The 11398-nt window shown below is 38.3% G+C and overlaps 1 protein-coding gene across 1 annotated transcript; it reads left to right on the top strand.

Annotated features, from left to right (window-relative positions):
- Positions 1 to 1225: 1225 nt before the first annotated feature.
- On the top strand, positions 1226 to 7320 carry LOC121522638 (cytohesin 1 interacting protein). Its single transcript, XM_041807189.1, has 8 exons — positions 1226 to 1455; positions 1768 to 1817; positions 1952 to 2006; positions 2126 to 2228; positions 2455 to 2548; positions 4940 to 5006; positions 5646 to 5712; positions 5890 to 7320. Exons 1-8 carry the CDS (start codon positions 1288 to 1290, stop codon positions 6342 to 6344), a joined length of 1059 nt encoding a protein of 352 aa, XP_041663123.1. The 5' UTR covers positions 1226 to 1287; the 3' UTR covers positions 6345 to 7320.
- Positions 7321 to 11398: the final 4078 nt, after the last annotated feature.

Below are 11398 nucleotides of genomic sequence, written 5' to 3' on the forward strand. Positions count from 1 at the left end.
AGTATGTGTAGTTTCAGCAAAAATATAAAGTTTGATAACAGAATGATAATACTAGTGTTAACATTGACACCAAAATGACCGTAAAATGAGAAGGACTGATCATGTTAGCTATAACAGATGATGATGAGCAGCTCTTAGATCTATATTGACATTCATTCTGATGATAATAGAGGTGAGACTCATATTTAAAAGTAGGAGTCAGGCTGTCTGCAGGAACAGTCCAGAGTAATATGAGACAAGGAAGCCCTGGAACTGCCAGGAAGATCAGTTAAAAGAGGAAAGAGATGGATAGAGACAGGCAGACCCATGGAAACAACATCAGTACTAACAGTAGAAATGTGGCTAATATAAACACTTCAATGACAACATGAAAATGACTGAGAAGTACAAATGTGGATAAAAATGTTCAATGTCCTGGTGAAACAGGACATCTGTGTTCCAGACGGTCCCGTGGTCTCTTTGCCAAGCGCTCTGCAGAGGGTCAGCGGGGCAGAGGGGATTACTGTGACTCAATCTGGGAGTTCATGATTATTTCATTTGGCTGCGTCTGATTACAGTACTGAGCTCAAAATAAAAATGCTAAAGAAATGCAGCTTTGTGCATGCTGAAAGATGACACCCGTGTCCTGCAGATCAAACAGTGCATCTTCTGAAGGCCTGGGTGTGGTAATGGGGCAGGATTTGTGCTCTGTGGTTCAGTTTTCTTTAACCCGTCAGCCCATTGTCTCCCTGACTGCCGGCCTGTGCGTTTGATTTCCCTTTTGATCCAACCACGCCTGATGCCTGCGGCCCAATGACCCATGCTCTGTGTTTGGGGAGCCCAGAGCTAATCAGCCTCGTCTGGCCCACAAGTCTCCCTGCTTGACAGCACACAGGACCCAGGCTCAGGCTGAGGCTTAACCCATTGAAGAACTTCGAGCGAGAGAGGCTGGAGGCAGGTGCTGCTGGAGGCGTGAGGTGGCAGTTCCTCATGCATTGCTGACTTCTGACAGACCAGAAATGGACTCGCTTAGACTGCAGAAAGGGAAGGGGACTTTCTGAAAGGGGAATAGGAGGAGAAAAAAAAGCTCTCTGAACAACAGACCCCTTTCTTAAGAAACAGAGATGCAAAAACGTTAACAGGAAGGTGGGTACACGAGGCTCTGTTCTGCACAGGTCTCCACAGATGTCACATGATGTGGGTTTCCTGCTTTGACACAGTTTTTAGCACAGTAGGGCCGGATCCTCACACTCACTAAAGAGCTGCTGCTGCAGGAGGACATGAAACTGCTGTGAGGACTACTGCACCATGCAAGCCGTCATGAATTTCAATGTACTTGAGCGCCAAGCCAGCCAGGACAGTTTCCTAGTGGATAATACTCTGAGGAAGAAGTGCTCCCTGTGGTACAGGCGTTCACTGAGGGGAAACAGTGAGAGGTCACGGCAAAATACAGGCTCTCTGTCCAGGGTGCGCAAGGTGAGGCATGAATCAACTGTTAAATAGAGAATTCTTCTGCTTTTAAATGAAATATAGTGAGAAAACTTACATTAAAGTCTGATTAGAGCTGAGATTTTTAATGTTTTTTTAAAAGAAGTAGTTCACAGATTTTTTTTCAGCAGCTCCATGCAACCGGGCAAAAGCTTTCCAACTATTTTAATCTTTTGTGTTATGCAACTGGGATATGTAACACTTAAGTTTTAAGGTGTTTGCATAAAGTTCCCTGATAGGTTCAAGCACTAAATTGTTTGTACTGTTTTAAAGACGAACTCTGCATTTCTCCTTTTGCAGACAAAACAATCCTACTCCACTTCTCTGGTTGATTATTCAGACCCACAAAGGTAAATCTATTAACACTGGACATGCAACTTGTCATCTAAAGAAACTGCTATATGTTGTTCTTTTGTTTTGCAAGATCCCTGAAATTACAATAGATTTGATTTTTCCTCCCTTTTTTGCACATCTCTTTGCACAGAACCACAATTGTACTGGAAAAGCCAGACAATGGAACATTTGGGTTTGAAATTCAGGTTAGCCTTTTCACATAAAGTACATCATTAGCTGTCATGCTGTTTAATATCTAAATCTTTATCTTTATGTTGAATAACTTTAAAAGCATGTAATGATTCAGCTTGTCTATCTGATGCAGACTTATGGTCTGCAGCTGAGGGACACTTCTGCAGTGGAGATGTGCACGTTAGTGCGCACAGTGCAAGAGGACAGCGCAGCTGACAGCGCTGGTCTGACTGCAGGTAAACCTCCCATATCCTCCACATACACTCTCTCATACATGCACAAACCCTTCTGACCTTGGTGTACCTTTTTGTAGCACATAGACAGACAGTTATATCACTGACCACAAATTTTATAGCTGTGAACCGCCCACACACATATGCTCCAATGCACAAACATAATAGAAATGCAGCCTGACTTCTTGTAATTGATGAGTTTCCTCTTTTCTGTCCTCATTTATTATAGGAGATGTTATCATAACTATTAACGGGGCCAGCATTGAAGGATTTTCTCATGAACAGGTGCTCAACTTGATCAGAGAGTCGACTAACAGTCTAAAGTGAGTAACACAAAGTTACACTTCATACACTGTCCTGGTATTAAAAACAAATGAAATACAGTAATTATAATAAGAAGAATATTCTACATAGCAATACAAAAAATCCATAACTCAGTATATACTCATTATAATTCTACACAATTAAAACTTTGAATTATTTTACATTTCTGTTGCCTTTTCATTAAGCCTTGAAGCAGACATGCATCCATATTTTTAATCCATTTTCTGTTAACATTTTTTTTGCAGTTTTCTGCTAATTGATCTAGTATGCCTAGATTGCACTAAATAAGCAAAGAAATAAATTTCGTCTACCTCATTAGCATGGCCAGTGGCAGCATTGGTGTAGCTTGATTTGGCCATTTTGCTAGAATACCTTCGTCTTTTGCCGTATACATGCACAGCAGGTGAATGAATTTATTGACAGAGGTATGTTGAACTGTGCTAGTGATGAAGGTGAGATGTCCCCTTTCAGCTAGATACTGAGGATATTCTTTCATTCAGCATTCAGCATGTCTTAAACCGCAAACTTCTGTTCAGTATAGAGCACTTACATCACAGAAGGTTAGCACTGTTACAAATGGTGAACTGCTGTTTTGCACTAACAGGATGTGACAACAGTTTAACTGCTTCTGGTTTTTTGTACTTATTTTTAACAAGTTGAAATCAGACATTAGTTTATATAATCGGAATTTGATAGCTATTTTCACCTATGATTAGATTCATGTAACCTGTTTTTTGTGTTAACACAATATGCTTAAAGAGAATTTAAAAATATTTCAGAAATTCATTGTCTTAATTGAAATGGCTGTCGTTGCTAACAACACGGTAGCTAGCTAGAGGATACTAATGTAAGCTAGCTAGCGGATGCTGACGTTAGCATAGACATTATATACGTAGACGCCTCATTGACTGTGTTTGCCTGTTGCTGCTATACGTCAACGTGTCTGGCATATTACCAGAGGATACACCGTTCCATAAACAGATGCAAGTAAATAGGGGATGAAGGGTTTTGTTACTGTTTGAAATGTTATTCCACACAATCTTGTCAGCCCCACGCAGCACAGGAGTAATGTGTCTTAACCAGGAATACCTCTGGCAAGATGGCGGCGGAGTTGATGTACGGCCCACTGGCCAATGAGGCGTCTACGTATATAATGTCTATGGACGTTAGCATCCTAGTAGCCCTCAATGCAATGTGCAATAGTGGGCGGTGACCAACGAGCATTAGGCATCACCCACTGTCAAGCGTTGGGCATCACCCACTTTCAAATGGTCGTCCAATCAGACGGTTGGTCTACGTCACTATGTCATCATCACCTTTGACCAACGTCATAACGTCCACTTACAAGATACAGGAAGTAAACAGTACTTTACGAAAATGATTCAAAATGGAAAATACTCGCTTAAATAAAACATTTATATATACTTTTTTTCTGCTGGCTAGCCTACTTTAGCTAGCGTGCTAGCTTGCTAACAGTACAACACCTGCCACTTCACTAATTGTGACATACTCGTCACATCTACGCTTTTTTTCAGCCTCAGTTTTCTGCCCAAACATGCCTAAACTTATGCACAGTACTGTGTATCACATGCTAGCAACAGTGCACCCCTGCTGAGGAGTAAACAAAAAAAACAGAGGCTGGAGACGCAGTCTTTATCTTTGTTCACCATCAGTGAAGCCAGTGGATAAATTGAACTCATACTGTCGCTTTCAGCATGGCTTTGATGAAGCTGCAGATACACCTGCATCCACCCTAATCTCTTCTTCAGCAGATGTTGTCTGCAGGCTTGCAGTACCACAACAAAGCCCTTAGATACTGCCTCTGTCTCTTAAAGGGATGTGAATTCTCTGACCTGGAACCAATGTTTCAGCTTGGGGCTTTGCAAGAAGGATCCACCTGATGACAGAAATGGAATGTGGTTATCCATTGGTTTTGCAAGAATGCTATTTACATGCATTTTAAAAGTGCAGTTTTAGTTAAACTAATATAGTTACTAAGTTTTTTTTGTTCCTGCATGTAAATGCAATGAGTGTTAAAAAATGTCCTGCCATCCCAAGATAACAATTGAGACAACATAAGATGAGATCTAGCCAAAACAACTGGAAATTACTTGCAAGGATGCATGTCTGCTTAGGGTTTTAGTAACTTTTACCATCTGATTAGCAAAGAAAAGCTACCAATGAAAAGAAAGCCATCTCTTTATCTAAGTTTGTTCTCACCAGAACAAAAAAAACATACATTTTTCGTAATTTCAGTAAACTGCCTATGCCATGTATCACATCCCTCTTTTTTTTGCAAAATTAAAGTTTAAAATGAGTTGAAGTATTATACAAGGCCTTGTTAAAGTCTTCCAGTAATAGTGTTTAACTAAGTTATTATGTGACTGCAGGATTGAGACTGTAAGTGGGACTGTTGTGAAGCAGATCGAGCTGGAGAAGAAGTTGAACCTGCTTAAGGTGTGTCTCTTTAAACTTGCCCTAGTTTCTTGCTTGCTGTAAATTTGTGGTTGACTCTGACCAAACCTGCAAACAACCTGGCACTACACTGCAAAGACTTAACCCTTAGAAAGTGTACTTGTCCACATTTTTTAAAAACATAATTACACTTACTTTAAGCCACTTCACCTGATAGTCAAGATAACATCTCAAGATGTTAAAAAAGGTTTTAATTGCTTGAAAAAATATACTTTATATCTTAGATCAGCCTGAATTATACAGAATTTAATTGGAAGGATAGCTGTGTAAGATCATGGTGGTGTTGTTCTATTAGTGTCCAAACATCTATGCACAGTATGTGGGTGTTGCACCCATTGCTAAAAAAATCTAGAACCGGAATAAAGTCTCTGGTCAAACTGCTGTAACACTGAGTAAGTGTGCAGGCATCTCTCTTATTTCAGCTGTAAATGACATAGCTGGTAAAGACTAGAGAGACACACATTCACATTTGTGCCAGGGGTAGTTGACCTGTATTAATGAACTATTTGATTGACTCTACTCTCTAAAACTGTGCTCTCATACAGTTACGCAAATGTTCTGAATGCTTATGAAAAATGAGTTTCACTTCAAGTAAAACCCACGTTTTTTTTGACCATACAGCAAACGCTACGTGAGAAATTGGTGGAGCTGCAAGCCCTTACTTTACAGGAAGACCGCCTGACGAGAGGTGAGAACAACTCAGCTGTCAAACCACAGATTTCCTTTCTCACAGCTATTGCGCCTAAAGCAACTGTTTGTGATCAACATGAAGTGTCAACTCTATAGAAATAAGATAAAAGAGTTCCCCAGAAGCTAAAGACGAACTTGCGCCACACTAGACTTACAATGTTTTTAATAATTCCAGGTAACATGAGCAGCAGCAGCCTTCAGCTCTCATTGGACCATTCAGCCATCCTCGACTCCCCAGCAGGCCGCTACAGCCGCCGGTTCTCCAGCGGCAGCAGCTTCAGGAGCGTGATGACTGATAGCAGTGACCAGGTCAGTGTATTTGGAGACGTCAGCTCGCCCAGCCCCTTCAGCGAAACCAGCACTGCAAGTGACAGATGCTTCTTCCCTGGAGATTTCCCCTCACACGACAACTCCAGCCAACATCACCATCAACTCCTCTGCCGTTCCAGCAGCTCCAGTCTGGCCTCTAGCAACAGCTCCCTCTCAACTCCTCCTTGGGAGGAAACGAGGATTTCCTCCTTGTTTGGTACCCTGCCCCGCAAAGGCCGGAGGAGTGTTCGTAAAAACATCTTTAAGTTGATTCCTGGACTGCAGCGATCGGTTGAAGAGGATGAGACAAACACTCAGTGACATGTTACTCAAAAGCTCTGTGTTACAACGGGCTAACAAGGTTCTCATGTTTTCAACGAGTTACAAAAAGACACTTTAAATGATGTGCCATTTGCCACTTAAATGTCTTTTTAAAGCGCCTGTAAGGAAATTGGCATGTATTGACTTTGGCGCCCCCCTGTGGACAAACGGCTTGTTATTGCTTTCTCATTTTGTCCTGCACCTGTGTAGTCGGAATTTTTAAAAGTAAACAAAAGCTGTTTCAACTGCACTTCATCTGATACATACCCAAGGCAGCAGTTTCACATACTTTAGTAACTATATCCTCCTGAGACCCATGCCTTTGTTTGGAATGCACTTTTAGTTTCTTCCACTTATTTGAGCTAAGTCAGATCCAATGTATATAAACCCAAAGCCCTGTCTTTGAATAGGAAGAAGCTTTCACCAAAAGATGATGCCTGCATATGAGGACAACAGACCTATCTTACTACACAATACAAAACAAAACTGTTCCTTTAATTTTGGGAAGTCAATTTGACAAAATCTGTTTTTTTTTCCACTAAAAATTCTTGAGGTGTTGGAAAATTTCCCTTAAATTATCAGAGATTTCCTAAACCCAAAGAAATATCAATACATTCCTTACAATTTCCTAGACAAATTGGAAAAAAATCTTGAACATTTTTTTAAAATGATCCCTAAATTACCATAAACTTTACCCCAAAAAATCTGTAAAACTTACTGAGAAGCTTTAGATTCAAATATTTTTCCCCAAAAAATTCAATTAAAATATCTGAGGAAATTCACCCCTTTACATGACGAGTGATTAATGCACCCACAGCATAAAATCACTGTTTCAGTGGTTAAAGTGACTCGTTAAGGCAGTGTTACTCAACCCTGCACAACCAAAGAGCTAAATAGCCACAATCTAAGAGGTGAAAACGGCAAAAATGGCTTGACGTAGCAATGAAAAGAAGTTAAAGGTTGCAAAAATGGTCAAAATGCAGCAAGAAAGGGGTGGAAATGGGGAGGAAAAGTGCAAAAATGGTCAAAAAGTGGCAAAAACGTGGCAAAAAATGAGTGAAAAGTCACTTAAGAATGGCAAAAATGGGCAAGAAATAGGAAACAAGTGGTATGTAATGGCAAGAGGTAACTTAAATGGGCAAAATGTGGCAAAAAATTGTAAAAAATGGGCAAAAACAGTGGCAAAAAGAAGAGGCAAACATTTGGGGAAAAATTATTTAATTATTATTTATTTATTATTTATTATTATTTAATGACAAAACTTATTTTGACAAAAAGTGGTAAAAAAATATAAAAAAAAAAAGGCCAAAATTGGATAAAAGTGGCAAAAATGGGGAAAAGTGTCAAAAGAAGTTGCAAAAATAATCAAAAAATAGGAAAGAAGGTGTATTTAATGGCAAAGGGTAGCTAAAATGGGCAAAAAGTGGCAAAAAAATGGTTGAAAAAGGGCAAAAATGAGATTAAAGTGGAAATTGGAAAAACATCTTAAACATCTCTTTAAAATGATCCCTAAACGACTGTAAACTTTTCCCCCAAAAATCTGTAAAGCTTACTAAGATGCTTTAGATTTAATTAACCCCCCCCCCCCAAAAAAATTAAAATATCTTAAAAAAAATCAAGCAAGTTCCTTAAAAATTTTAAAAATTCCAGAAATAACCCCCAAAATTCCCAATAAAATTCTCCCAAATTAAAGGTCAATTCCGAAAATTCCAACAAAAGTACCTAAACAAAATTTCAAAACAATAATTACTAAAAAATAATAATAAAAATTAAGATATTTAAACCTGTCCACAAAAATATTATGGAAATTTGCAAAAATTTTAAAGCAAATTCCCTCAACATTGCAAGAAAATTGCTTGAATTTCTTTGGTAATTCAAGACCATTATTTAAAAAACCTCTAATAGCAGAATTTATTATGTTTTAGGAAAGCCATGTCCTCATGCGTACAGGCAGGGTTGCAGGAGAATTCAGTCTTTTTGCTGATGATCTTTTTGCTTTTATTGGTCAAACAGAAGCATCAGACTGTTCCATAACTACTACAAACTCTTAAAAAAGTGTTTGTTTTTACAGGAGATGATGGACATTATTGCACTTTCGTTGAGGTCAAATTGCCAAAGAGGCTCATCTTTATTTGGGGTGAACGTGGCTGTTGGACTGTAGGTTAAAAGCATTATACATCATCAGACTAAATGTAGCCTGTGCATAGATTGTTGTGTTTATACTGTAGATGAGGTTTTGTATGCTATCAGCTTAAGCATGAATGTAAAACCAAATGACTGATCAGCATTATTCAGTCTGATCTGACGTAGCCGTATTCATGTAGCGTGTTGAGTAGTAAAAATTTGATTATCATGGTACCAAAATAAATGGTAAAATTTCAGGTTTTAGGTCAGTCAAACATTTAAATAGCATTTAAGTCACGTTTGGTGCAAAACCAGACCTCCTCTCAGTTTTGACGCCTGCAGCTCAAAACAGGATGTGGGTACAAGAGGTGCAACTTCTTATTTCCATAACTACGCTCAGGCTGTACACCACTTACTTTCAGTGTTCACTTAAACACACTGAAACTATTCTGAATGGCTGAATGTACTTAAACTTGCAAGTTTCACTTTATGTAACTTTGTAAAGAATGTCAGTTTTTTTGTATCAAATCAAATAAAATAGAAAATATTTTAAAATTATAATAAACTTGTGAATTGCTTTAAAGTCATCAGTGTTTTTCTTTGGTAGTTGTAACACTTCATAATGAAAGATGGATTGCACTGCATGGTCTTTGTAATTCTCACACACACTGTATACTTAAGGTGCTCTTTGGGTTCTTATTTAATGGAGTTACATGGGTAAAAAATAAATTAAATAAAAAACATTCACTTCAAATGATCATTTGAAAACAGTCAAACGTTATCTAGCATCTGAGTAGAATAAAAACACCTCTGTCTTTTCAGCTAAATATGTCAGAATTAGCTATTTTGTCATGGCACCCCTTTACATGATGAGTGCATAATGCACCCTCAGCATAAAGTTACAGTTTCAGCGCTTAAAGTGACTAGTTAAGGCAGTGTTACTCAACCCTGCACAACCAAAGAGCCAAACTGTTGAAAAATGACTTTGCAAGAGCCACAATCTGAGAGGTGAAAAGCTGTAAAAACGGCTTGACGTAGCAATAAAAAGAAGGTAAAGGTGGCAAAAATGGTCAAAATGCAGCAAAAAGGGGTAGGGTAAGTGTACCCATTAAGCCCAGGCACCATTTAAGCCCACTTGCAACTTTGAAGTCAATTTAAAAAAAAAAAAAGAGGGGCCTGTCTAATGTGATACATTATTTTGTCCAATCACACAATTTCTTAATTATATGTCAGTTTTTGTTTGACACTAATCACATTTGTCGATACTGAAAAAGGCTTGCCTACATTCGTGCAGTCTCAAGGAGGCTCAGATAAAGTCGCCTCAAAACTTTGGTGTTTTGGGACCCCTCTAAAAAAACTATTTTCAACTATTTATAGCCACTGACTTGGTAAATACATTCAAAATCTGAACTTAGATTTTGGTGGGCTTAATGGGTACACTTACCTTAAAAATGGGGAGGAAAAGTGCAAAAGTGGCAAAAATGTGGTTAAAAAAAAGAGTGAAAAGTCACTTAAATGGGCAAAAAGCAGTCAAGAGTGGCAAAAAGGGGCAAAAAATAGGAAACAAGTGGTATGTAATGGCAAGAGGTATCTTAAATGGGCAAAATGCAGCAAAAAAATGGTGAAAAAGGGCAAAAATGGGCAAAAACAATGGCAAAAAGAAGAGGCAAAAATCAGGGAAAAAAGGAAACAAGTGGTATTTAATGGTCTAAAACTATCTGGATGTAAAGTGGCAAAAAACGAGGTTAAAAAAGGGATAAAAGTGGCAAAAATGGTAAAATGAGTCAAAAAGAAGTTGCAAAAACTGGCAAAAAATAGGAAAAAGGTGTATTTAATGGCAAAAGTAGCTAAAATGGGCAAAAAGTGGCAAAAAATGGTTAAAAAGGGCAAAAATGTGATAAAAGTGGAAAAAAAGGGGAAAAGGTGGCAAAAAGAAATTCCAAAATGGCCAAAAAAATATGAAAAAAAGGGGTGTTTAATGGCGAAATATAGCTTAAATAGGTGACAAGTGGCAAAAATAGGGAAAATGGCAAAATGTTTCCCCTTTTTAAGGTTTTCTGGGGAATAATATTTAAAATTAAGACATCAAAGAGCCACAAATCTCACAAAAGAGCCACATGTGGCTCCAGAGCCACAGGTTGAGTATCACTGAGTTAAGGTCTGATATATCATTCATTGCACATCATTTATCTGTAGCAAGAGATCAGAACCATGTTGACCTAATTATAGTGATTAAAAACTTGAGAATTGAAAGCCTACACATTTCCTGTAAATAGTTTCACTTCTATGGTTTTCTGCTGTCGCTGCTAAAGAGACATAGAGCTACAGAGGGGCGTTGTCACATTACGATAAATTACACCCTACTTTCTATAATGTTCCCAAAAATGATGATTATCAGAAGCTGAGATAAAAAATAAGGTGGAAAAACAGATAGTTACTGTTCACAGTGTTTTCTCTGTGAGGAAATGAAATGGTTCAATGGGTTCATATGGTGTTTTTATGAAAGATGTATGAAAGATACTTTTTAAAAAACCGTGTACCCTATCTACATAGAAAATTAAGAAATGAAAAAAAAATATCTACAAGTTTTCTAAAAAGTATAAAATAGAATCAACAGCCCTTTTGTTTAAAGACCCTGTGAGGTGAAATCCAAAGTTTGTGTCTTAACACTCTAGATATGCTGGAATATGTTTGCTGTGAACATGTGAAGATCTGAAGAAGAACTGAGATCTACATGTGACTGACTTCTGGTTTTAGACCATTTCAACGTTTTTCTCTTCTTCTCTTCTGCTGGGTTTCATGTGGCCGGGGCAAATATGTGGGCTGGTGATGTCATGAGCCCACAGTGGGGAATGACCCCGCCCCTCTAACACTACAATATAAAATCACAGAGCAGTTCATCTATGGAGCAATTATCGTTGCAAAAATAT

Source organism: Cheilinus undulatus, linkage group 15 (genome assembly GCF_018320785.1).
Source record: "Cheilinus undulatus linkage group 15, ASM1832078v1, whole genome shotgun sequence".
Taxonomy (NCBI): Eukaryota; Metazoa; Chordata; class Actinopteri; order Labriformes; family Labridae; genus Cheilinus; species Cheilinus undulatus.

Coding starts and splice junctions, on each gene's coding strand:
- LOC121522638 (XM_041807189.1), top strand. CDS start 1,288: ATGCAAGCCGTCATGAATTTCAATGTACTTGAGCGCCAAGCCAGCCAG. Junction 1,818..1,951: donor GATTATTCAGACCCACAAAG/GTAAATCTATTA, acceptor CTCTTTGCACAG/AACCACAATTGTACTGGAAA. Junction 5,007..5,645: donor AGAAGTTGAACCTGCTTAAG/GTGTGTCTCTTT, acceptor TTGACCATACAG/CAAACGCTACGTGAGAAATT.